This window comes from Pseudonaja textilis, chromosome 14, assembly GCF_049901715.1.
Source record: "Pseudonaja textilis isolate UNSWEBS1 chromosome 14, rPseTex1.2, whole genome shotgun sequence".
Classification (NCBI taxonomy): Eukaryota; Metazoa; Chordata; class Lepidosauria; order Squamata; family Elapidae; genus Pseudonaja; species Pseudonaja textilis.
This window is the reverse complement of record NC_142003.1, coordinates 11,362,124-11,389,980: the sequence shown is the minus strand read 5'-3', so window position 1 is coordinate 11,389,980 and position 27,857 is coordinate 11,362,124. Positions and strand designations below refer to the sequence as shown.

General features: G+C 40.0%; 2 protein-coding genes across 14 annotated transcripts in view; one reads left to right on the top strand and one right to left on the bottom strand.

Annotated features, from left to right (window-relative positions):
• The window catches only part of CHTF18 (chromosome transmission fidelity factor 18), a 40,376-nt gene extending 28,578 nt beyond the window's left edge, over positions 1-11,798 (bottom strand). Inside the window, exons 1-5 of one of the 4 annotated variants that reach the window (XM_087912527.1) lie at positions 11,598-11,798; positions 10,732-10,983; positions 8,908-9,052; positions 8,068-8,260; positions 7,852-7,941 (exon numbers count right to left, since the gene is read on the bottom strand). In XM_087912527.1, coding sequence (XP_087768653.1) covers positions 7,852-7,941; positions 8,068-8,260; positions 8,908-9,052; positions 10,732-10,983; positions 11,598-11,688 — 771 coding nt within the window. In that variant the 5' untranslated portion in view covers positions 11,689-11,798. The remainder of the gene's footprint in view (positions 1-7,851; positions 7,942-8,067; positions 8,261-8,907; positions 9,053-10,731; positions 10,984-11,597) is intronic. The other 3 variants (XM_026703985.2, XM_087912528.1, XM_026703986.2) reach the window with 3 other exon arrangements.
• Positions 11,273-27,857, top strand: part of RPUSD1 (RNA pseudouridine synthase domain containing 1) — a 29,004-nt gene continuing 12,419 nt past the window's right edge. For 2 of the 10 annotated variants that reach the window (XR_015739537.1, XM_087912545.1), the window contains exons 1-5: positions 15,450-15,559; positions 17,068-17,260; positions 17,842-17,965; positions 21,483-21,585; positions 22,323-22,424. Coding sequence is in view for 9 of the 10 variants with exons in the window: in XM_087912545.1 (XP_087768671.1) it covers positions 15,526-15,559; positions 17,068-17,260; positions 17,842-17,965; positions 21,483-21,585; positions 22,323-22,424 (556 nt within the window). In the remaining variant the exon portion in view is untranslated. The other 8 variants (XM_026703991.2, XM_026703989.2, XM_026703990.2 and 5 more) reach the window with 8 other exon arrangements.

Genomic DNA, 27,857 nt, shown 5'->3' with positions numbered 1-27,857 from the left:
GAAGTTATAATAAAAGAAGTAGAGAAAAGAACCGAACGAACAGAAAGGGAATTAGAAAGGGTGGATGAAGATCTCAAAAGCATGAGCAAAGAAATGGAGGACTCCCTTGTCCTCCTAGAAATGGACAAGGCAGCAACTTACCTAAGATTCCAAAATGTGACAGAATCAAAAGAAGAAGACCTGGAATACTTGATGGCAGAAATACTGGCCGGTTTATTGAAGATGGATAAAGATGAAATTCAAAAAGAGTTTGATGAAGTCTACCGGGTCAATACAAATTATGCAAGACGCCACAATTGTTCTAGGGAAGTACATATACGATTCACTAGAAGATGTGTTCGAGACATGATATATAGAACCTCAAGAGATAAAACTATAACCTACAAAGAGAAAGAAATTGTGATTCTTAAACAGATACCGAGGAGAATAAGGGAACAAAGGCGTGACTATAAATTTCTGGCAGCATATTTAAATAAAAAAGAATCACATTTAAATGGCTTATTCCAGAAGGAATGTTAGTGTCGTGGAAAGAGAGGAAAATCAAAATAGATACTATGGAAAAAGCCCAGGATTTTTACGAACGGATGGTGGGCCCACAGGAGCAAAGTAGTAGGGAGAAATTGGACACAAAGTTTCAAGAAGAATACAGTGGACATAAAAATAGAACTGGAACGGTAGGAAACCAAGAAAATACCTATCCACAACAAAAGACAGAAGGAACTACATCAATACAAGCGCAAGAAGAGAGAGGAATTGTTACACGACAAAGAGCAAAACAAAACTAAATAGATGGGAGAAGAAAAAAAATTACTATCAATAAACATAAATGGTTTAAATTCAACAATTAAGAGAAAAAGGATATTATCTAAATTAATTAAACATAATGCAGATATAACATGCCTGCAAGAAACCCATATAAAGAAGAAGGATGAAAAATATTTAGAATGCCCAAAATTAGGAAAATTATTTACCACACCAGTAGATGAGGAGAAAAAGAAGGGAATCGCAGTATATGTGAAAGAGGATTTGAAATCTGAGCTAATATGGTCGGACTTAGAAGGAAGGACTCTGGGTTTGCAGATCTGGATTAATGATATTCCAATTCTTTTAGTAGTAATATATGCCCCAAATGGAGACCAAAAGAGTTTTTAAACACCTATATGGAAAATTGGTTGAATTGCAAAAAGAAATATTTGTATGGTAGGGGACTTCAACTCCATTGCTGATTTCCAAAAGGATCACAGTAATGCCGGGAAGAATAAAAAGGGGAAGAGAGAGCTCCCCAAGATTTGTAGGGAAATGATGAAAGAGCTAAATCTGACAGATATATGGAGAAGATTACATCCTGAAAAAGACAATTTACATTTTATTCAAATCCCCACCAAACATGGACACGGATTGATATGGCATGGATGAGTGGAGAGATAGCAAATGAGACAAAAGAAGTGGAAATTTTGCCTAATGAAAGGGCAGACCATAATCCAATACAGGTAATATGGAAGGGCAGGGCAAAACCAAAGAAAAGATGGACCTTAAACACTCAATTAATAAGAGAGAAAGAATATATTAATAAATTAAAGGAGGAATTGATTTTTTTTATTAAAGAAAATGATAACGGAGAAACCACGAAACAAAATGTCTGGGATACGATGAAGGCGGTTATAAGAGGCACAACAATCTCTTATAATGCTAAGAGAAACAAGGAAAAATATTCCCAACAAAACAAATTACAACAGAGAATTAAGGAGCTAGAAACCCTTCTACAAAATAACCCAAAAGAATCCAAACTGCAAAATCAGATAAGTATAGTCAAACACAAACTGAATTTAATTGATCAAGAGAAAATGACTATGAATTTGAACTTAACTAGACAAATCTATTTTGAACATGCCAACAAGCCAGGAAGATGGCTATCTTATAAATTGAAAAAAAAAGAAAGAGAAGAGACTGATATACCAGTTAATAGATAGCAAAGGAGATACATACCAGGAAATAGAACAGAAAAAGAAATCATTCATAAATACTTTGAAGATTTATACAAAAGAGAGGATGTCAGTGAAGATAGAATAAGGAATTATCTAGATGAAGTAAAGGATAAGGCAATTGGGGAAGAAATGGCTGAACTATTAAATAAAGACATTACTGAATCGGAATTGAAATCAGCAATAGAGAGCCAGAAAAATAATAAAACCCGGGCCCAGACGGGATCCCAGGGGAGCTGTACAAGGCAATAGCAGATCAAATCGGACCACTTATGGTGGAAGTTTTTAATGACGTTTTACTAGCAGCTAGGATGCCGGACTCATGGAGGGGGCACTGATCTCGCTGATCCCGAAGGAGGATACAGATCCCAGATATATAAACAATTACAGGCCGATTTCACTCTTAAATACTGATTATAAAATATTCACTTCTATTATAGCAAACAGATTAAAAAGATTGCTAAACTTGTATATACATGAAGATCAAAATGGATTCCTTCCAACTAGGCAAATAAAGAATAATCTAAGAATAGTATTAGACGTACTAGAATTTTATGAAGCCCACCCAGAGAGACAAGTAGCACTCATGTTTCTAGATGCAGAAAAAGCTTTCGATAATTTGAATTGGCAATTTTAATTCAAAAATTTATAATTTGAATCTGGGTACCAAATTTGAAAATATTATAACAACTATATATGACACACAACAAGCTAATATAATAGTGAATGGGGAATGCACCCGCCTAATAAAGATAGAAAAAGGAGTGAGACAGGGTTGCCCACTCTCTCCCCTGCTCTTCATATTAGCATTAGAGACATTATTAACACGAATTAGGCGTGAATTCAGATATAAAGGGATTAACAGTTAAGAAAGAGGAATATAAATTGCAAGCGCTTATGATTACATGATTTTCTTCCTTGAAGAACCAAAAGACAGGGGACCAAAATTGATGAGTGAATTAGAGAAATTTGGAGCAGTAGCGGACTTAAAATAAACAAAAAAAAACCAAATTAATGACCAAAACCTAACAGAAAAACAGAAAATAGAACTAGAAGAAATAATGCAGATACAAGTGACAAAGAAAGTGAAATACTTAGGAATTTGGCTAACCCCACTGTAAGACACTTAAAGAAAACAATTATGATAAACTGATACATCAGGTAAAGAAAGATTTAGAATCGTGGGGGAAACTTCAAATTTCACTACTAGGCCGAATTGCTACTATTAAAATGAACATTCTCCCTAAATTTTTGTATTTATTCCAAACAATCCCAATTAAATTACATAAAAAGTTTTTTGAAGAACTCAATAGAACAACCCTGAAATTTATTTGGCAAGGAAAAACCCAGAATAAATGTAAAAGCAATGCAGGATATGAAGAGCAGGGAGGGTTAGCATTTCCAAACTGGGAGTTATACCATATGGCCACCTCATTAGTTTGGTTGAAGGATTGGGTGAATTTAACCAATAAAAGAATACTATTTCTAGAAGGCCATGATTTACAAAGGGGGTGGCACGCCTTTCTATGGGACGTAGGGAAAACCAGTCAAAAATATTTCCATAGACATTTAATTAGAGACGCACTATTAACAATTTGGAGGAAAATAAGGAAAAAACATTATACAAAAGTACCAGTATGGATTTCAACAATGGAGGCAATGATTCACCCAAACAATTTGGAGCTTACCAAAATGATTAAATACAAAGACTTATTAGACCCACAAGGAAATTTGAAACCGAGGCTGGATCTTCAAGAGCAAGGACATAAAATTGATCAATGGGTTTATCTTCAGATTCAAAGCAGATATAAACAAGACAAAAAGAATTCGAATTAATAACAAACTGCAACAGTTAGATAAAATTTTATTAGGATCAAATAAAAAAAACATAACAAAATTTTATAACTACTTATTAGAAACAGAACTAGAAGAAGAAATCGTAAAAGGAAATATGATTGCTTGGAGTAAGAACGTAGGGCGCAGCATCACATTAGCGGAATGGGAGAAAGTTTGGGGCAGAAACAATAAGATTACCAAATCGGCAGCATACAAGGAAAATCTTTATAAAATGTTTTATAGATGGCATCTCCCCACTTCGAGGTTAGCGAAGATGCACCCCAACATGAGTTCGCATTGCTGGAAGTGTAGGAAAAAAGAAGGAACCTTTTTCCATATGTGGTGGTCCTGTGCAGAAACCCAAAAGTATTGGAAGAAAATCAAAACTTGGTTGGAAGAAATCACCAAAGAGCAGATCGAATACAAACCAGAGTCCTTCCTACTAGGGATTTTTGATAAGCAAATTTCCAAAAACCAAATACATAACAATACACATTTTAACAGCGCCAGATTAGCCTTCGCTCAACATTGGAAACAACACCAAATTCCATCAGAAGAAATGATTATTGAAAAAATCTCAAAATGCGCAGAAATGGATAAATTGACTTTGGCGCTAAAAAACAAAGACACTTCACTATACTATGACAGCTGGAATTGTTGGTATAATTGGATTGACCAAAGATAAATAATATATTATAAGGCATAAAAGAAAAGTATCAATACATAATAACGAGGTAGCGATATAAGTTAAAAACAGGTGTGGTTATATGACACAAGTTAAGGTGATGAAAACAAAAGAAGATCTTGCAAACTGTTAAAATAAGAATACTTTTAATCCTGTAACCTCTTTCTTTCTTTCTTTTCTTAAAATCCTTTCCCTCTCTTCCTCTTCTCTTTTCTTTCTTTTCTTTCTTTCTTTCTTTTGCTTATTTGTGTATGTATTGTGACTGGTTTTAATTGTAAAAATTAATAAACTATATTTAAAAAAAAAAAAAGCAAGGAGAGACATTGGTAACCATTATTATTATTAGGCAAACACATATTGTTTATCTTTATTTTTAAAATAAATATTAAAGGATTATATTTGAAATGATTGAAATGAAACAAAAAGATGTTTCGATTGAGATTAATGAAAGAGGCTAGAATTAATGTGTTTGTTTCTCTCCTTACTGAAAATTTGGAATGGAAAAGGTAATAATAGAATTAAGTATGCATACGAATGTATAATTGCTGTCATATTTGTATGTAAAGGTGAAGAGCCAGAAATATGTTGTCCAGTAAAAAGAGATTTTTGTTTTTAATGTGAAAAACTGAATAAAATTTGTTTAAAAAAAATTACATTTTTATCCTCAGCAAGTCTTATTAAAAAGGAGAATTTCTCATCATCCTTGGGTGGATAGCCACAAACCTTAACATACCAAGTAGATTCCTTTGGACCCACCTTCATGTTAAAGTCTCTCCAATCAGAATAGAAGCTAGAGGTTTGATGCGATCCATTCTCCAATGAAATGAATTGTCTATTCCATTAATTGCCTATCTGCATCAGGTATAATTAGCAACTATATAGATATTAAGCAAGAGAACCCATAACACTCACATTGCAGTAAAACTGCTTTTGACATGCAGGATTAATAGTTACCTGACAAGGAGCATTTTATTGCCAGTTTTCTAACACTAGATTTTGTCTCATGGTTATAGGATTTTTTACTTGAAACTAACAAGTTCTACAATATGAAAAAGCTTTAAAACATCTGCCTTCCTGCAGTGTTTCTTAACCTCAGTGAAGTAGAAATGGAGGCCACACAAAGTCCCCTTGGGCTGTACATTGATTTTTAAGAAATAGCACTTTCGTCTATTTTTATTGATAGGAATAAGAACTAAGAACTGGTGTGTGTGTGTGTGTGTGTGTGTGTGTGTGTTTGCTTAAGTTTTCGCAGGTATTTATATGTATGGTATTCAGCTTTGTTCGGGTATTTTCCCACGTCATTATAGTTGTGCTTTTAAAGTTGTAGCGACATTTTGGCAGAATCTCATCTGCCATCATTAGGCTTGTGTATTGGGTTGTTTGTGTGTCAGGCTTTCACAGCCGTTTCTGTTTTAAATTTGGGGCTAGCCTCATGCTGTGTTAGAAGAGTTTTTTCTTTATCCTGACCTAGACTCCCAGCCAATCAGGATGAGAAAAAAACCATTCAAATAAAGCAGAAAGCCAGCACCAAATTCAAACAAAAACCGGCTGCCAAGCCTAACATACACAATTAAAAAGAACCCAATACACAAGCCTGAGGATGGCAGATGAGATTCTGCCGAAACGTCGGTATAATCACAAATATTAAGATGTGGGAAAATACCCGAAGAAACCTAAATACCATACATACATACTTTAAAATGAGAAATGTCTTGTATATTGAATTGCTAAATTTATTTGATGCCTATCTCACCCTGCTGCCATTCTACCCAGTTACAATCAGAACGAATATTGGCTGGCAATTATGGTAGCTTAATGGGGATGAAAATTGATTTAAATGGGGCTAAGATATATTAGGAATTTATGCACCAATTGAAGATAAATTAACATTTTATAATGGATTTAAGGACAAATTAGTGGACTTATATGAAAATTGGTGCCTGAGGGAAGACTGGATGAGAGCCATCTGTCCACAAAATGACAGAACCTCTGAGAAAGTTATTGAGAAATATTTTGTGGATATGATGGACATTCTAGAGCCTATGAAAATTGGGAGGCATAAAAATGGAAATAAATAAAAAAATACATTTCTTTTTTTTTAAAAGGCCAGATTCTTTTTAAGAATTGATATGTTCCGCTGCTGTCCAGGAAAAAGACACAAGCTCCTTGCCTCAGCTTAATTGCAGCAGCAAGGGCAGTGCAGGAGGAGGGAATCCTGCTTAGCAAGCAATTTTCATTGCTGAAAGTAAACGGAAGCAGTGAGCTTGTGCAGGAGGACTCCTTGTAAGCCCAGTTTTTAAAATGTAATAATATTTATGTTTTATTTCATGTTGGTAAATATTTCACAGTTGAACTTTAATCTGATTCAGGTTGCACACACAGGTGTTTTGTGGGCTGCTGGCTGCCTTCAGGCTTATATTTGACACCTTTCCCCTACAGGCTGAGGAAAACAGTCCTGTGGGTCATCTGTGCTTTTAGTGTTGTACACCCTCAGCTCTCATAGCTCCTGCTTCCCTGCTCCCAGCCGCCACCAAACCCCATCCCTCATGCTTTTAACCCAAGTTGATTATGGAGATTTGAATGTTTTGGAGTTTTTGATTAATCTTAAGTTTCATTTATCATCTCTTTATTTGATTGTATACAGTATGTTGCTCAGAATACCTAGATTAGAATGAATACAGAACCTGCAAATAAATCTTAACATAGATATGCTAATCTCAGGTTAATTATAATTAAACAGGTTTGAACTTATACCACACTAATTAAAAAAAAACTTACTGTCATGACTGCCATTCTGCTAGACAAGCATCGACAGCTGACGGTCTGATATTAGCAAGGGGGTGGGGATTGGAATGCAGGAAGAAATTAAGGGAGGGCGGGAAACTAAGCTGTGTAGGCCCAAAGCGTAAGAAGCACCAGCCAGCCCAAAGTCACCATTAGTACTGGTATGCAGAATTGGAAAGCCCACAAACTGAATGTCTGTTACCCAAACAATATCCAAGCACCCAATTGGACATTACTTGATAACAGAGGGATGGCCGGGTAAAAAGAAGTGAACTGTACTGCTTGAGCGTGAAAACACCAGATCCAGCCTCGCTACTTCTGCAACCACTGAAGCTTTACCAAAGTATACTCTTGGTGAAACAATGGGCCAGTAGTCTTTCTTTGCTAGATGACTGAGCGGGATAGCTGACATTAAGCTGGATCTGGAGTTTTCATGCGCAAACAATACAAACTGCTGCATCTTTGCCAAAAGCCGATGCAAAAGTCAGATGAACCAGGCAGAGGGGGTGAAACAGGCAAGATTTTGCTTTGGGGGAAGGGGAAGGCAGTAGAGAAGAAATATACCTCTTTGCATGCTTGTTCTTTTAGGTAGGCAAATGGGACACCCAGAAGGTGAAGTGGTCTCTGTCTCTTCCAACTAACAGAGCTGGCAAACTGCAAAACCAGACAAAGCATTCCAATGAGTATAGCAAGGGGTGACCCACTTCCCACCTGTCCCCCCACATTCCAGGCAAGCGGAAAAAGACCACACAAAAACTCAAGCCCTTCTTCAATTGGTACCTCCATTGCCATGGCATCCTCCTTCACAACCATGAAGACTCGTGTGCCATTAGTAGAGGTCACATTGATGTAGTCTTGCAGGATGGGTGGACGTTTGAGGATCTTCCCAGGTTCCTTCTTTCCTGGAGGCGTGGCATGCAGCAGGACTATGTCACTTATTTCCCCCTGATCTGCAACATCAGGTCTTGAATTCCTACCCAATTATAGAGCGAGGAAAGAAGAACAGCACTTACCAAAGCTTTGAAAAGGCAGCCCAGGGTCAAGTCAGGCTTCTTCAAACTAGTGAAGAAACCAGACTATAACTCATTTGGTTCGTCATGAGAAGCAATGTAGTTTCAACTATCTGCAAAGCACATGTCCTGCGCCAAAGGCATGTTTTTTTTAAACCACATTTCACAACCTTATTTATAACTCCTCTTCCTTCAGCAATGTGCTCCCAGACCCTTCTCTTGCTGCCCACTAACCTCCCTCAGTCTTGGGCTACCAAACCTGGACTGAAAGGTGGCGGACAACCACTAGATGGCAGTCATTATGGCTTTCTGTACCTGTCCCCTGCCACCTCATAGTCAACAGTAGATCAGTACAGAAGCCTATCAATAGCTCAAATCCTATCACTGTCCTATGTCAAAAAAATCATTTTGATGGAAAAAGGCACCGATGTTTACACTATATTTATTGTCTGGGGTGCCTTTGGACCTTACAAATGACCCACTGGAATGACAGAAAACTGGGGAAACTCCACACACTTCCTACGAGGGCAGATCTAGTATCATTCTGACTTTGCCCAGCTGAAGCAAACGCCTCTCAACCACCATGTTTTGTTAGTCTCGATGAGCTCACCTTGTGTCCAGGTATTCAGAAAGGTCATTTGGAGAAAGAGTTGGTGCTGAACTACCCTCGGGTGAGTCTTCAGAGACAATGCTGTTGAGCTGCCCAAAGTCCAGCCTTTTCACAGCTTCAAGTCTCCGTCGCTTTGGTTTTGGTGCTGTCAGAATGCCAGGGAGCAAAAAAGGAACAGCTGTTTTATTTGCAAATGGGTCTTTCTCAACCTGGTACTCTCCTGAAGGGCGGGATTTCAGCCCCTATAATTCCAGTCAGCCAGTTCAGAACTTTTAGTTCATAAAGCAAATGGATTTTCCAAATTTTGTCATTTTCAGGGATAAAACAGTCTCTGCAAGGCTTCAGAATCTGAATATTTTGGCCTTGTCCATGTTTGGAGGACGATTACCCCACTGGCCATGTCCTTGCAGCCCCCAACAAAGAAAAGCTGCCCATCCCTGGTTTAGACAAGTATTTCTGTCTCCTATCAGAGAATCTTAACCTCTTCTGGGGGTCTTTATTTTTTATTTGTTTGCTGAATTTATTTGCTGCCCATTTCACTATGGGGCTACTCTAGGTGACTAACAACAATAAAAACGGAGAAATAAAAACTGTAAATGTAACAGTAGAAAATTTTAATGGACTAGAATAAACAATGAAAAAGAAAACAAGGATACAGTAATATGACAATAAAAGACGGGCAGGTAGGGAAGTGGGAATGAGAGGAAGGTGGGGTTTGCTATCAATCAAATGCTACTCCCCAAGTCCCCCCTAAGTGCACAATCATGCCTACATCCCTGTCCTATTGTCCCCAATTATTAGTTCCTATTTCTTATATTTAAACTTATGTTTATTCTTTTTTCGACAAAATAAAAATAAAATAAAATCTTCCTCCAAAGGTAAGTTCCAACAATTCCCAAGGTCATTTTACTGGGACTTTGGCTGTGACCTTTTCAGTAGCTGAACCAGATTCCTGGATCTCCCTTTTGAGAATACCCTGTCTCCCTACCTTACTTCCCTAAAATTGGAAAGACCCCTTATTTTCAGAATGTTTGAAATGCTTGGGGGATTGAAGTACTCAAAGTTCTTGCGGGATAAAATTTTCGGACACTAATTGCAAAGCTGAAAAGTTTGTTTTGCTTTGCAGCATGTCAACCTCCTCTTTAAAGAGCCCAAAGAAGTATCTGAGGAGGTACTATTGCTGAAAGATGCCCATCAAGAGACCTTTCACATCCTGGACATAAACTGTTTCAACTCCTTCCTTCTAAACAAGGCTACAGAGCACCGCACACCAGAACAACTGGACCCAAGGACAGTTTTTCCCTGAACGCCATCACTCTGGTAAACAACTAATTCCCTCAACATTGTCCAACTATTTACTAAGTCTGCATTACTGTTACTATTAATCTTCTCATCACTCCTGATCGCCCATCGCCTCCCACTTGTAACTGTATGACAGTAACTTTGTCGCTTGTATCCTTACAATTTACATTGACTGTTCCCTAGTATGATTTGATTGCTTATTGTACCCTTATTGTACTTTCATTAAGTGTTGTACCTGATGATTCTTGACTCTTGATGAATGTATCTTTTTTTTTCTGTACACTGAGAGCATTTGCCCCAAGACAAATTCCTTGTGTAATAAAGAATTCTATTCTATTCTATCTCGCCTTTTGCCCCAAGACAAAAGAGCACAAGCACTCCGTGTCATAGCTAAGGCCCAATAAAGTCAAATTGCTTTCAGTTCCTTAATAAAATGCCAAATGAAACAGCCATCCTTTTGTAAATCAGCAGATAAAAACAAAACACCACCGTTTTTATTGCACAATGGACTTTCAAACTCACTGTGAGCTGGGCCAACCTTCTGGTTCTGATGGGCTTCTTCCGTTTCTGTGATCGTTGGGGGGTGTTTGGGCCCCCCACATTTTGCGTTACCTTCACCTGGCGTCTTCTTGGGGGAGACCTGGCTCCGGGCATCTTTTTCCAGACAAAGACGGAGGTCCCGGACCAGATCCCCAGCCGAGAGCGCCTCTTCAAAGGTTCGTTTTTGGCTGTGGAGTCTGGAGGCCTTGTGGCATCCCAGGGGCCGGGCTGGACCTGCAAGGAGCAGCAGAGCCGTCAACCCATCGGCAGGTCGAAAACGAATCTGAGCAAAGCAGACAATCCTCCTCTTCGACCCGGAGACCCTAGTGGAGGCCAAAGCGGCAGATCACACCGGCCAAATCCAGCCTCCGGGCTATGGCAGCCCAAGGAAGTCGGGAAGGTCCCTGCAGGCGGCCGAGGGACCCGGGCTCTCCCCTGAGAGGCCCCTCGGGGACCAGGTCGAAGGGAGGCGGGATCCCAAAGGGGCACCTCCCCATTCACGACCCACTCGGAGCCGGCTCCCATCTCCCCAGGGAGGGCCCGTGTCCCTGCAGCGGAGCCGCCTTTCAGGCCTCCTTCTCCCGAGAGCCGCCGGTTCCCTTTCGCAGGAGGAGAACGTCAGCCTCATGCCTTGCGGAGAGCTGAAGCCGTTCGGGTAAGAGGCGGGGTCTTTCGGGAGCCTTTGCCGATGCCTCCGGGCGGCCGAGAGCGCTTCCTTCCCCGCTAACCAGACGAAGCCGCCCTTCTCCTGCCGGGGAAGCTGCAGCCGAGAGCCTCCCCTCATTTTGCCGCAGAAGAGGCTGCGTCGCGTATCGCGCCCTCCCGGCCTCCCTCGCTCGCTCTCCCACCTTCCAGCTCCGCCAGGGCCTCCAGCTCGTCGGCGAACTGCGCCTCGAACTCGTCTTCGATGCCGTACAGCTCCGGCCCGTTACCCTCCATCGCTCGCCCCTCCCGCTCCGCTCGGCGGCAGGAAAGAGCGGCGCCAGCCGGGACGGCCTTCTTCCGGCCGGAGGGCCAGACGGGCGCGCGCAAACCTGCACTTCCGGCAGAGCCTCCCGGCCATTCTCCCCGCCCCCTGAGGCCCGGAAAGCGCTGATTGGCGCTCGAGGCCGCGGGGGGAGGGCGGTGCTCGCGGGGCCGCCTTCGCCGAGAGCCGGGACAGGGTAGGTGGGTGGGCCGTTCACTCGCCGGCCGGCGCCTCTCTTGGCGGGGGTGGCTTCGCCGCTTTGCCCCCACTGGCGGCGCTGAGCCCGGGCGGGACGTCGATGGGCAGGAAGGGGGGTGCGCCGCCCTGGCTCCCGGCACCGCCCCGAAATTCCCGAGCAGCGGCGGGGTGGGGGTGTGCGGGGCTCAGCCCAAATCGGAGGGCCTCGCGGGGAAAGCGCCGAGAAGCCCCCGGACGTCGCCTAGGAAGTGGCGGGAGGAGCGAAGGAGGCTCGGAGAGCCCCGCGGCGTAGCTGCAGCCAGAAGGGTCCCCGAAGGAGGGCGCGCGAGGCCGCTTCTCTGGCTGGGCGTACGGCGGGAGAGCAGGGCTCCTGTCCATGCGCAGAGTTCTTTCACCCTGCCTTTTTTCCCTCAGAAAGCGGGGAGGGCGGGCTCTCTGCTAGGCTCAGCATTTATTCATGTCTTATTTGTCAAATGTAGGACGTGCCCATCGTCTCCCCTTTCTTGACCCGGCGCTCGCCCTGAATTTGGGACCCCCTATCGAAAATGGCGGGGGGCGTTTTGCGGGACTGGTAAAGGGCGACCACCAGGCGCTGCGCTGCTCCTTTTCAGAGTGTCCTAGTGATAAGATCTGTCAGTCATGGAACAAAGAGGCTGCCAGGCGAAGTGATCTTTGGCGGTCTTCTAAATATAGAGGCCATCTGCACCACCAAGAAGGAGGTTGGGGCCACAGCTCAGAATGACTTGTTTTCAGATAAATACATACAGACTTTCACTGGTAGTGCCTCATTTACACGTCTAAGTTTTAATGCAAGATTTTCATTGGCACAAAGGGAATATCGGGCTCCTAAATATTATGGTAAAACTGCTAATACTTCACATTTATCTTGTCCCATAATGTGTTTATAACTTAAGAGCAAAATCTGGCTTATTTTTTTGCCCGTCTATTCACTGGTCGTAGCCACAATGTGTGTGGGAAATGTGTTAGCTTGCCGTATATTTTAAAAGACTTGAAAATCACTATTACATTCTAAGTAGAATATAAATCAGGAAAAGTAGTCATGGTATAAAATTTACCTGTAAATAATAAATTATGTCCACACTACTGTTCTAAGTAAAATTCAAATATAAAGACTTTATGTCAGGAGAAATTTAAACTTTGGATGTATCCATCCACAGAGTTGAAGTGTTTGGTGAAGGCTTCAACCTCCTGTGTTTTAATCTTGACCCAAGTATCGTCCACATATCAGTGAGAAGGAATTCCTGTGAAGGAATGTAGGGCTTTGGTTTCTACCTCTTTCATATAGATATTGGCCACAATGGGGAAAACACAACTCATGGTGTAGCCATGTTTTTGTAGAAACCTTCATTGTATTTAGAATACATGGTCAGGCATAGGTCCAGCATGGCACATATGTGGTTTGGGCTGAGTGTAACCTGTCACCTAATGTGCTGTTTTGTAGCAGTTGTTTCTTCACTACTGTGACAGCTTCAGTTGGAATACAGGTGAAGAATGAAATCATATCATAAGAAACCATAATCTCATCCAGCTCCAGCTTTAGTTTCCAAAACTTGCTGACAAGGTCTTCAGAACTGTTGATGTGTGATGGGTAGTGTTGCTGACTGGAGCTAGTAAGATGGAGGAGGAGCTAATAAGAGGGTTAGATGTTTCATGGCATGGTAGATAATGGAGTTGCTGCTGCTGACAATGGGTGGAGTTCCCTCTTCGTGGATTTGGGGATGTCTATACATACATGGAGCGGCTTCCCCAGCTGGTAGTATTGTGGTTTGTCGGTGGTACTGTCTTTTGTTAGTTGCAGGAAATCAATGGCCTTTTTCTTATAACTTCTGGTAGGATTTCCTCAGTGTCTCATAGGTGGCAATGCCCTTCAGAAAACTGTTTACCTTGGCATTATAGTCACCGGTGTTCAGGATAACTGCATCTTCCTTTATCAGCCAGCAAGATGGTGAAAGTCCATATTCTGGACAGAGGGGACCACTGGTTTGAAAGAGGGGTCAAAGAGGTCATCTATGTTAAAATTGAACATCCTTCTCTCAACAGAGGGGGAGGGATAAGGCATCATCAGAGTCCTTTCAGCAGTTCTACGAAGGTTCCACTACCCATTTGCACTCTGATTCAGGTGATCCTGAAGGCACAATTTAACCCCAAGTGGCCTCAACAACTCTCAGAGAGTTCTAGAAACCAGGTGACTGCAAGGAATATAAATCCTTCCGCTTCCCCCACCCCCACCACCATTCAGTCAGAACTGAAGAAGCTTCTTGGATGAGAAGTAAAATGTCTTCAAGAAAAAACAAAGTCCAGTTGTTTTTTGAAAAAGTACTCTTGGGGCAGCTATGACCTGAATGACTTAAGAATCTCCATAGATATTCTCAAACTTCCACTTTGCCAGGCTTTGGCGATGGCAGGGATTTGCGACTCTGCGCGATCCCTGCCGTGCTAGCCGTCTTGGTGCCTCCGATCCCGACGGATCTGGAGGATAAGGCTGCCCTGTTGGGGCAGCCGAAGATAGGGGGGATCCGGACAGGGGTTGAGGGGTATCGCAGACTCCCTCCCCAGCTGGCAAAACCCCCTTTTCTCAAGGCGGTGGAGCGGCGGTCTTAATGGCCGCCACGAAGAAGCCGGCAACTGGCTTAAGAATGTGCAGGAGGAAGAAGGAGGAAATTACAAAGTGAAAGTTTTTCTTGGCTGAACCAGGACTTCAAGGACATATTCAATACCTTGAAAATTACTATTTTTTTTGGATGTTACAATGTTCCCAATGGAGGTTTCCTAAAGTGGCAAATAAAAGTGCTGAAAGGGAAAGTTACTCTCCCTCCCTTACGGAACTAACAAATGGACATGGAAAATCTGCTTTTTAACAGAAGGTAAACATTTAAAGCCCTTTGTTACAAGTGGGAAGGGAGAGGTTTGGAAAAAAAATTATATTAAGACTTTGTTGGAGGAGATGCCTTGAAGATTAAGAGACTAGAAGCTAATTGCAAAAAGGATTTAAAATACAGATTGGGTTTTTTTTCCTAATTGACATTACCCCAGGAAGAGAAACTGCAAAAGGAAGAATTGTGTGCTTTGCTTGGACTGTTTGATGACTTTGGGACTTTGGGGAATTGTTTTAAGTTTGGAAATATTTTGGTTGGCTTAATAGCAAGAAGAGGATAAAGAAAAAGAAGAAGAAAAAGTTTATAATGGCTCTATCTCTCGATGAACTAAGAAAACAATGCGTAAAAATAAGGAAAGAAGGCAAGGACGCTATGGGAGAAGCCTTTGTTTTTTAGAAATGGCGCTTGCTATTTGTCAGCAAATTCAACAACAGCTGGAAGAAGCGGAGGAAGAAGCCATTTTTAATGAACTAAAAAGTTTGATTAAGAAAGAAAAGAGAAAGAGAGGAGGGAAAAGAAGACTTAAAAAAATATCTATGAAAGAGAAAAATAAGATGCAAAATCAATATAATGCTAGAAAGCAAAAGGAAAGAAGAATACAACAGAGAGGGGAAGCCAAAAAGGCGGAGGTTAGGAGAGGAGTGGGTAAAAAGGCTAGGTGGGTCAAGAAAGAAAGGGAAAAGGGGGAAAAAAGTCACAAAGGTATAAAACAAGATGGGAAAAAGAAAATTTTCTTTAGGGACAAAGGGTAATGTATTATTTTTTTTTAAAAGGGATTCTGCAAAGTACACATGATAGTATTGTAGTATTTGTATTAAAAATAGAAAATTAGAATTTTATAAGATTCAATAAAAGATTAAAATATTAAATATAATGTTAAAATGTTTAATAATGAATGATTTTAAGTTTTAATAAAATATTAAAGGAAATGTTTAAAATATTAGTTTAATTATAGAGTTTAACGGGCTAATGTGCTGATGTTATTATAGATTTATTATTGTAGTATCTGTTTTTGAAATAGTAGAATGTATTAAGGAGAATCAGATTGGGATTTAGGTGCTATTTTAAATGTCAATTTAGGGGAATGATAGAAAGGCATCATACTCTGATTAGTGATTTCAGGAGAAATTATCTTTTTTTTTATATTGAGAATGAGATAAATGTTTAAATGGAAAAGAATGGACAAAAGTTATAAAAATATTGACTTAAAGCAAGATGAAATATATAAAATAGAATTAAGAAGAGGGAAAAGCGGGGAGGAGTTATATAGAAGATATAGAATGGTAAACAAGATAGGTAACAGTATATAAGAAGAGCATGAATTTAATTGAAGTCCATACAAAAAGAGGTAATCTGGGGCCAAGCTACTTTCTAAAAGGAAGTTTTATGTTTTTGTGTTTTGTGTGTGTATGTTCAATTGAGAATTAATAAAATCTCAGAGGAATGTCAGATGAGAATAATTGTAAACAAGTCAGAGGGAAATATAAATATGATGATTTAATAGTAGATAAATATAGAAAAGAAATGTGATTGAATAAGAGTAAAGAGAAATAATGTGAAATTTGTTAAAGGGAATTTATGTGTCTATATGGAAATGGAGTAAATTAGAAGTATGCGATATAAAATAATGTTTTACCTGCCTTGTAAAGATTTATAATGAAAAGAGGTTTTATGTTTTCAATGTTTAATGATGTTTTGTTTTGTTTGTCTTTAAAATTAATAAAATTTGTTTTTTTTAAAAAAAGAATCTCCATAGATATTCTGACCTGATCATTATATTTATAAAGTTTTTTTTAAATAAAAAATTAAATATCATTTTAGAGATCTGGACTGAAGCGATAAACCAGTAACAAAATAAACTAACAGTTTTCTCTGGTATTTGGCATAAAGGTAATGGTCTTCCATTAAAATTCCCATTGTTGCATAACTTACCACCATACATCCAAATTCTGCACCCATTTAATCGTACAATTTTTAATTGTTGGTAGTCCATCACTGAACTTCAGTAGCTATTCATAAAACTTTGGATTTTTGCTTAGCTGCTACTTAGACTGAATCAAGGGATATGTGCAGAGTGATTTCCCATTCCTATTGGAAAATCCTAAATTATCTCCAAAAACTTCTGGGAGAGCCAGAAAACCTCTGGGTTAGAGAATACTACAATCCTTTAATGGTGTTCAATGTATTTGTCAAACATCTGAGAAATAAAGTGTAAACAGTTATGAAAGCTCAGAATGCCTTTCTTTTTCTCCAAAGGGTTTGCCACTATGGAGCCTGTGAGTATTGACAACCTGTCAATTTTGTATCAAAGTGAGGACTTCATTGTGGTCAACAAGCACTGGGATGTCCGCATTGACAGCAAGATGTGGTATGAAAAGCTGACTCTGCAGAGTCAGCTGAAATACCGATTTCCAGAACTGGCTGATCCAGGCACTTACTATGGCTTCCGGTAAGTTGGGTAGGTTTCTCTGAGGGGCAGGGTGGAGGGTCTTGGTGATGGAGACCTCGAGCCCCATCCATTAAGAGAGGGCAACTAGAATGCTGCTTGTTTCAAAGGCTGTTCCATCTGGGAATGTTGCTTTTACTTCCTTGCCCATTGACGCTTTTCCTACATGGCGCAATCCTTGGAGTCCAGCACAATCAGGGCCTTCTTTTAGCTACTCGAAGTTCCTGCTGAGAGTTGGACTGCTGGCTTTTCAAATCATGTACAATTTCTTTTAGAGCAATGCTTCTGTTGTTGCTAGTTTGCCCCTTTATATTTTTCTGAAGTTGCTAGTTTTGCCTTCTCCTGATTTGTTTTGATTGTGTTTTATTTTTTTTACCATACCTTCATAAGTTGTTATTTGCTTCTAAAGGGGAGTGGGCAGCAATAGGGTGCTACTATCAAAAAGCAACAGCTGTGATACCAAGTGGTCTAGTTCTTCAAATGCTGTCAACTAGAAACTTTTAGGCCTCGGCATAAGAGTAAGGGTCTACAAATATTTTAATTGGGTTTACATATTAACATATCTTGGGTATTTCCCCCCCCAGGTTTTGCCATCAGCTGGATTTCTCCACCAGTGGGGCACTTTGTGTGGCACTGAACAGAGAGGCGGCTGGCAGTGTATACAAGTGTTTCAAAAATCGGACAGTCACCAAGGCCTACCTTGCATTGGTAAACTCCCCTGTTTTTTTCACTATGTGACAGTCAGACTGCAGTGATTCCTAGACTGTAGAAATGGAAATGAAAATCTTTCTGAATGTTAAAATTTTGAATGAGGAGGATAGACTTTGCTGAGCAGTGGTGTGTTCGGGTGATAAGAAAAGAATTGTCATATAACAAGGGAGGTCCTTATGTAAAGGAGGCTGCTTCTTTGTGGTGGAATGGGACAATTGATCATGGTGGCATTGCCATGGCCACTTCACCCCAGGCCCTCCATAGCAGCCAACCTATTGCAGGTGTTCCTTCTCTCCTGCCCGGCCACTGGTCCTTTCTTCCCCACTGTGTGGCCATGGGTGATTCACCCAGGGACACTTATCCCTGGCCGATTCATGGTGCAGTCCTCATGGTAAAGGATGGGTCTCTGCTTTCCCATTAGACGGCAGTGATCTCAGGCACCAGGGAGGCGGGTCTGTGTGCAGACCTTCCTTCCAGGTGACGCTGGAGGGAAAGAGCAAGAAAGTGGGGAAGCAGGGAGAAAGAGAGAGAATAAGCGAGCCAAGAGGGAAAGGAGAGTGTGTCAGTCGGTGCTCCATTCAAAATCCAAGAAAGAAATACTTAGACTCCATAGATTAGAGAAAAGAATTCTTTTACTGAAAAATGAAATGGTAGCTTCAGGTAAGATTCTGAATCTGAGAAATTAGGCACGCAGATCACATATACAAAGTGATGGAATTGTTCCCACCCCCGAAAGTTCAAAAGATTCTTCTAATTAAAAGTTCTGGATATGATCACGTGGGCATCTTTAGGTGGTGATGAGGCCTCTGTCTGTTGACCTTGGCATATTTTGATAAAGATTTGCAGCTGTGCAGAGAAAAGAAAGCTAAGCGAGAAATAGAAACCTAAAGCAGGAATTTATACTCCCCCCCCCCCCTCCTCATTTACACAACATAAGAATGTAACACCTCCAGCTCTCTTTCCAGACAATTCCCCCCTCCTCCCCCCGTTACTTATGGCAGCCAAAAGATGCAAAGCAGTAGCAGAAGATCCTGAAGGCTGACACTGAGAAGAGGAGGGGGAAGCCATGGCACAGGTCAATGAAAGTGTGGGAATGGAGATTGTCGCAAGAGAAGCGAATTTTGGCACTCCATAAGGAAGATTTTTCTCCCATGTTTCTTCAGTCTGGGAGTCTGCTGCCCCTCCCCTCCCTGGTGCTCTAGCAGTCCAAGCACTTTTAAAACAAAATATTATTATATTTTATCTGGGTTATATTCAGGTGGTACAGGGGTATTGCTCCGCCATGTAAATTGCCACACAAATTGCTCCCCACCCCCGTTGGAGCACGAGCCCAAAACATGGAGACCGATCAGGGGCTTTGCATGTGGACCCTCCACTCTGTCCCACCTCCTCATGGCCTGAGGCTGCTGCCATTCAATGGGGAGGCAGAGGCGCATCCCTCAGCATGCGGATTGGCTGGCGGTTAGTTGTCCTGTGCTGTGAACCGATCAGGGATAAGTGTCCCTGAGTGAATTGCCCATGGCGGTGTGTGTGTGTGAGGGGGAGGACAGGGAGCAGGAGTACTGGTGCAGTGCAAGCTGAGAATGAAAAATGATTGAGAAGATGGCTGTGGAAGAGCTTCAGAGAGTCCTAAGAGATTATCTGGACCCATTTTAGTTGAGATTCAGACCTGGGTATAGGACAAAAACAGCATCAATTATACCTTTCCCGGATGACCTCTGGTGAAAGCAGGATGGAGATAATATACCCATCCTTTCCCCTCTTGACTGTGGGGTCTTTGGTGCTCTCACAGCTTGGTTGTTTTCTTGCAGATATTTCATTACCAAATCAGGGAACATCAGTGCTTTAAGAGAGGGGAGCTACTATCTTTTTATATATTAGTCGCTTGCCCTCTCAGAGTTTGTGAGAGTGTACTTGGTGATTCCTTGATTAGGCTGTTGTTTTCTGTTAGCTTGTTTGTCCGAGTTGGTAATTCTTTGATTGATGTATTGTTTACTCTTGGCTTCTCAGAGGCCTTCAATGCCATCAACCATGGTGTCCTCCTGGACCTGCTGCAAGGGTTGGGAGGGGCAGCACTGTATTGTTAATTCTCTTCCATCCTCCTCAGTGGCTGGTTTTAGTCAGTGTTGATTGTGGAGTGCTGCAGAGTTTGATCCTGTCTCCACTCCTGTTTAACATCTATAGGATATTAGATGAGGTCATCCATAATCTTTGGTTTTAATGCCCAGCCAGCTATATATCTCTGTTCCTAGTGAAGTAAGCAATGCTGCCAACATCCTGTCAGAGTCTGGACATCTTAGGGGCTTGGATGCACTTTCTTAACAGATGGGGAAGTTTAAGTTGCATGGTGACAGGGTTAATTATCTTAACAATTTCAAAGGGACGTAAAAATTTCATCCCCAACTTCCTTGAAGGCCATTGTAATTTCAAGTATTTGGTGGACAAGTAAACTTTATCCCCTACCCTAAATTGTCGTTGCTGAGAGCAGAGTTTGTCAGCTTGTGCTTTACAGATTTTCATGGCTTCTGCTAAAGCTCGCTTAGTGTTTTCCCATGATTTTTTCAAAGAACCCATCTATTCTTTTGCAGAAAGTCTAAAGAAGTTAAGAAAAAAGATACAAAAACTAGAATAAAATATGGCTACACATAGGTCATCTTCAGGGTTGACATAGGGTTAGGGTTGGGCAAACCTACACCTTTTTCGTATCTAGTGAGCGTGGGATATTTCAGAGCTGGTTGGACTTTACTGCAGCCAACACCTTTAGTAAAAGAACCCTTTGCTTTAACCAAATGGAGTCAAGGGTCTTTCTTTCCTAAGGGATTGGATTGGGGCAGGTCTGACAGTGGTTGTTTAGTGAGTTGTCCTGTGATTTTACAACTTTCTTTTGCTGTGGCTATTAAGGGCTTTGTCCATTGATTTAGTTTGTCGGAAGCCAACTGGGAAGGTTGCAAATAGGGATTACATGATCCAGGGACACTGCAACCATTGTTTAGTTGCCAAGGGATCATATGGCTACAGAATGCTGCATTCCTTGTAAGTGCATTGACCGGTCATAAATTATTAATTTCAGCACCATTGTAACTGAACAGTCGCTGAATGTATCATCGTAAGTTGAGGACTATCTGTATATAAATCAAACGAATGGATGGATGAATAAAATTCAGATTCTCTAGTTCTGTAGATATGTACATGCCCTATTGATTTCTTATTCCTCAGATAGGATTTTTGTAGTTTGTATTACTGTGTATTGTTTCTTAACAGCAGCGATAACATATCACTGGGTGTGTGTGTGTTAATTATGAAGGTGGAATAGGAGGGGGAGAACCATCTGTGAATTCTGAGCTATTTCTGCCCACCTAGCGCAACCTACAACACCTGGTGGTTGTTGAGGGGAAAAATGAGAGAATAATGTATGTTGCCTGGCATTCTTGGAGGAAAAGCAAGATGTAAATCTAACGAACCAACCAATATGACATTGCAAGTCACTGCTCTGAAGTGTCTTCTGTTTGGATAGGTGAGAGGCCACATCCAGGAGGCAAAGAAGATGATCTGCTTTGCTATAGGGAAGAATACGACTGAAGGGCTGACTCACATGATGTGCATCGAAGGGACCGATGGTAGGCTGCTGCTATGACTGTGATGTCCCTTTGCTTTGTTGCATGCCAAAGAATCAGGGATTCCAGCCAAACAGCTAGTTATCCCTTGGGATAACTAGGTCTACTAATAGACTCAACCCCTGTATGCTTCATTGCTTTGTAGCTGCTTTGGCTGCTGAAAGTTCACAGTCCAATCCTCTGGGCAGACCTGGAAGAGATACCCTCTGAAACTCTGAAATACTTCTGCAGGAAATACAGTCTAGTTCAGAGGACTTTGTAGCTTGATTCAGGTGCTGGCAGCTTCCTGCTTTTTAAGCAGTCATCTGCCTTTATGATTTCTTTCCTTGTATTCCTTTGTGCTTTTATCTGCTTTGTACCTAACTTAAGGACAATGTCTGTACATCAAACACTAGTTTGTGAGCCAGGTTTAAGACAGCTTGGTTTTCAGCCAATCCTTAATGATGGTTCATGTATTCAGAGAATGTTTTAAAACAAACACTTCCACCCACCTAGAAGAAGTTTGTCTTCTTATGAAGACTACACATGACTGCCTTAATCTGTTGGTTGGTTGAATACATAATCCTAGAAAAATGCTTTCCTTCTCTTCCTAGAAGACAGACTTTATATCAGCTTGTGTGCATCTTAGAATTCAAGACAGTAGTAGTGAAATGTACTTGCTGGACGATATGCTGAAATTTTTGAAACAGCTAAATTACTGTTATTGCTTCTTAATAAAAACAATGTCTAATTCTTAATAGGTTGCGAAAGCCCGAAACCTTGTCGGTCAGAACTCATAGTCCTTGAATATGGGTTGTACAGTGGAGAGCCAGCAACAAAAGTGCTTTTACAGCCTCTCACAGGTACAGAGATCTCTCCCCCAGAATTAGTACAAAATTCCAAACAAAATTTGTTTGTTTATGGTTCTGTAGGCTTGGTTGGTACATGGACAAATAATGCTAAAACCATTTATTTATTTAAGTTATATGCCATTCATCTCCCTATTACTTTTAGAAAGTAAGCTTCAAAATTACATGTATCTGTGGTAAATTTAAATGTTAATTGCTCCACATGTAATTATTTCAAATGAATGGATGAAGAATTCTGCTATGTTGCAAATGTTGTTATCTTATGTAATGGATAGTTTAGAGTTACCTAAATTCTTGACATTTTGGAAAGTGAGTATTAATTATTGAATGCATTTTAAGAAGTCCTTCCAGATGTGAAGTAGTAGAAAGATACAATCCATGAAATAAAACAAGATCCTTTAGTAGATAGTTGGCCTGTGGTTAGCTGAGAGACTGCCTGCCCGGCATGTTCCATTAGAGGGGGTTCCTGCTCTAAGTCTCCTCCATTGAACACAGTCATCTTGGGGGACCTAGGAAACATGCCCTCTCTGTTGCAACCCCCATCCTCTGAATATCATGGCACCTTCCTTCCTAGGGTTTTGGAAAGTTTGAAAACCTGGCTTTGACCCCAGGCCTGAACTTGATGCTTATTGATTTATTCTTTTGTTGATTTCATTTATGTTGGATAATTTTAATCACAGGCATCTGATTTTATATTTTTAGCATTTATGTTTTTATTCTAGTTTTGTACACTCTCCAGTGTCCACTAGAATTGGCTATCAATAAATTCAAATAAATAAAAGGAACAATGGTCCTAATAACACATACATATTAGTCAAGCCTCTTGTTGGTCAGAATGACAGCATGTGCACACTGAATAAGTAAAAATATCTTTATCTGCTTGCTTTTTTTTTCCAGGACATGGTAGTATAAAAGTTAGGCCAGTTTTCTAGTCTTGATTATACAGACTTATCTGCACATTCCAGGAGAAAAAAATACAGACTTTTGTCTTGGACTGAGACTTGTGATTTCTTAGCTTAGTGGTTTTCCAAAAACTGGTTATATTTTTGCAGAGGCTAAAGCTCAAGAGATGGAGCAATGGATTTGTCTGCAGAAGGGGGCATGTTTGTTCCTTATCATTTCCAAGAAAGGAAGGGAAAAGGGGGAAAAAAGCCACAAAGGTATAAAACAAGATGGGAAAAAGCAAATGTTTTTTAGGGATAAAGGGTAATGCATAATTTAAAAAAAAAGATTCTGCAAAGTACATATGATAGTATTGTAGTATTTATATTTGTTGGGTATATGAATACACCAACTGGTTTGGGTGAATGAATATATAAAACCTAGGCATAAGTGTTTGCAGCTTTAAGCTCCAAACTGCAATGTCATCGCATAATTATGGGTGCGGTTGCAGGCTGCAATATGAGGCAGTGAAAGAGACGTAACACTTCCTGGTTTCTGATCCTGGTCTCGAGTTCCTGGTGTTACTCGTCTCTGGTCTGTCTGCTGTCTGTCTGCCTACTGCTTTGCTCCTGTATGAGATGTCTACTGTGCAAGATACTTCTCTCTACTGAACACAAGGACTGTTTGCTTGGTGAGCTGTGGATTCAGCATTGTCTTTGAGAGAAAGGTATCTTAAGAAGAAGATTTACAAGCAGATAAAGACATTGTATTTACTGTTTAAAAGACTAGGTAACTGGATTGATATACTGGATACTGACATATGGACTGAATGACTATTCTTAATCTCTGTGTGAATTAAATATCTATTTAAAACCACAAACAGTGTTTTTGTCTCAAGTGTGTGTATACTCTTGGGCCCAGCCTCACTCTCATTTGGCTGCCTGGCTTGACTGCTGCTGTGCACTCAGCTCGGGGGTTTGTCCCCAAACACTAACAATATTAGAAAAAAATATTAAAGGAAATGTTTAAAATATTTAGTTTAATTATAGAGTTTAATGGGCTATTGTGTTGATGTTATTATAGATTTATTATTGCAGCATTTGTTTTTGAAATAGACAATTGGAATGTTATAAGATTTAATAAACTAAAATATTAAAATGTTTAAGATTTAATGATAGATTTTAATATTTAATTATGTATTTAACTATTTTATAGATTATTCTTTTTTTTTCTTAAAATTTAGTAGGTAGAATGTTCTAAGCAGAATCAGACTGGGATCTAGGTGTTATTTGTTATTGTTTTAAATGTTAATCTAGGGGAACAATAGTAAGGCATCATACTTCGATTAGTGATTTCAGGAGAAATTTTCTTTTTTATATTATTGAGAATGAGATAAATGGTTAATTGGAAAAGAATGGACAAAAGATACAAGTATATTGATTTAAAGTAAGATGAAATAAATAAAACAGAATTAAGAAGATTGAAAAGCGGGGAGGAGTTATATAGAAGATATAGAATGGTAAATAAGATAAGTATTGGTATACAAGATGAGCATGAATTTAATTGAAGTCCATACAAAGAGAGGGGGCCAACCCACTTTCTAAAAAGAAGTTTTATGTTTTTGTGTTTTGTGTGTTTATTTTTCACTGAGAACTAATAAAACCTTTGTTAGTGTTTGGGGACAAACCCCCAAGCAGAGTGCACAGCAGCAGTCAGGCCAGGCAGCCAAATGAGAGAGAGGCTGGGCCCAAGAGTATACACACACTGGAGACAAAAACACTGTTTGTAGTTTTTAAATAGTTATTTAATTCACACAGAGATTAAGAAGTGTCATTCAGTCCATATGTCAATATCCAGTATATCCATCCAGTTACCTAGTCTATTAACAGTCAGTACAATGTTCTTATCTGTTTGTAAATCTTCTCCTTCCGATACCTTTCTCTTCAAGACAACGCTGAGTATGCACAGCTCACCAAGTAAACAGTCCTTTTGTTCAGTAGAAACGGTATCTAGCACAGTAGCCAACAAGCAGACGTCTCATACAGGAGTAAACAGCAGGGAGCAGAGAGCAGGAGACCAGCAGACCAGCGACACCAGAAACCAGTAACCAGGAATCAGGAACCAGGAACCAGGAAGTGTTACGTCTCTCTCACTGCCTTATTACTGCTGCTTGCAACCGCACCCTTAATTATCAAATTACATTGCAGTTTTTGTGCTTAAAGCTACAAACATTTAAACCTAGGTTTATATATTTATTCACCCAAATTAGTTGGTGTATGCATATACCCAACATTCTCCCCTTTTGGGTGACATAAATATATAATGCCCTTACAATCTAAACCCATATTTTTCACAACTCTCTAGGTGCTTAATGGCACCTTGGGCTTTAGTAAAATTATCAGCTATATTGTCCTCCGACATGCAGTACTCCAGCTGTATCATTTTACTATTTACAGATTGTCTAACATTTAGGTACCTTAAATCTGTATGCTTGCTCCTAGTTTTTACTGCAATATTTGTGGCCATTTGAATTGCTGCCTGATTATCTTCATGTACAACTATAGGGTAATTTACAGTTATACCCATATCATTCAACATTTGTTTATACATAATTAACTCAGTACATAATAGCGATAAACAGGAGAATTCTGCCTCCATTGTAGACAAACTTATATGCTGTTGTCTTATTGACTTCCAACCTATTAATGTCTTACCCAGCATTATGGCTGTTCCTGAAGTCGACTTTCTTGTGTCTCTTTCTGATGCAAAACTAGCATCTGCATAAGCACTCAATATGAGATCACCTTTTGGTTCTAAATACAGTGCATGGTGTAATGTTCCTTTAAGATATCTTAAGATTCTTTTCAATGCATTCCAATGACATTGAAGCGGATCATTATTATGTCGTGCCAGCTGATTAATACTATAAGCTATATCTGGCCTTGACCAATTGCTAATGTATGATAAGCTACCAATCAAAGATTGATATATTGCCTTATCAAACTTGGGACTTTGAGCATCCATTTTGCAAATATCTTGACTCATTGGAGTCTTTGCAGGCTTACAAAGTTCCATCTTATAATCTATTAGCAATTTAGATATCTTATCTTCCTGAGATATCTTATAACCTTTCTGAGTTTTCAGTATATTCAAACCTAGATATCTCTTTATCTCCCCTAATTGCTTGATTTTTATTTTCTTACCTAATGATGCTATTATTTTATTTGCTTCATCATTAGTCTCAGTAATCAAGGCAATATCATCAGTGAACAATAATAATAATGATATTTTCCCATTTGTCTCCCTTTTAAACAGACATGGATCGGCTAAACCAGCTTTAAACCCTATATTGTTCAGTTCTTTTACAATATACTGGTTCCATTCATAGCCAGATTGTTTAAGACCATAGAGGCTCTTTTTTAACAACCAACAATCATTATTATTTTCACCTTTAAATCCACTAGGCTTTTTCATATATACAGTATGTCTTAGTGGAGCATGCAAGTAAGCAGTTTCCACATCTAAATGGTTAACTATATATTTCTTGCTTGCTGCCCACACTAAAACTGCCCTTAATGTTGCTGCTTTAAGACTAGGTGCAAATACCTCATCATAGTCATTGGCACTTTGTCTAAATCCTTGGGCTACTAATCTTGCCTTATGGATTATATTTCCATCCTTATCAGTTTTTATCTTAAAAATCCATTTGCAGCCAATGGGTTTTATATTTACAGGTAATCTCGCATTTTCATATACTTTCATATCCTTCAAGGATTTCAATTCCTTATTCATTGCTGCATACCAACTTTCCTTATCTCTAGAAGGATACCTTTTAATTTCATCCACAGTACATGGAACTTTATTTACCTGGCACACTGTGTTAGCCTGGTATCTATCAGGCGGTCTAGATATACGTGTAGTTCTTCTGGGAATTACAGGGCTTCTATGAGGACTTTTTTGAGTTACTACCTGTTCATTTTCCTCATCTTGATCAGCTATTGGTTCTATTTCTTCTTCTATGGGCACAATTTCTTCCTGTACTTCTCTCTTCACTTTATTTTTAAAGTTACAGGGATACTTAATGGGATTTCTATAGGATTCAATAATCACTTCTTTATTGTTATCCTGTTCTAACTTATCCCATCCTACGTGCTCTAGAAATTGGGCATTGGCACTACTTAACACCTTAGATGTGCCTTTCTCCCAAAATCTATATGCCCTATGGTTAGCTTGGTAACCAACGAAGAATAATTGTTTAGCTCTGTGTTGCCCTTTACGCCTGAGTTGTGTAGGGATATGCACCCATGCTGGTGCACCAAATGTGTGCAGGTAACTCAGATCAGGCTTCCTGCCATGCCACATGGTGAATGGTATTTCACCAGTAGTTGAGTTAATAACGTTGTTCAATATGTTATTGGCACACATTGCAGCCTCCCCCCACACAGAATCAGGTAATCCAGAATCAGTTAACATTGTTCTAACCATTGCCTGTAGTGTTTGGCCTCTTCTCTCTATAAATGCGTTGTGTTGTGGTCTGTATGGTGC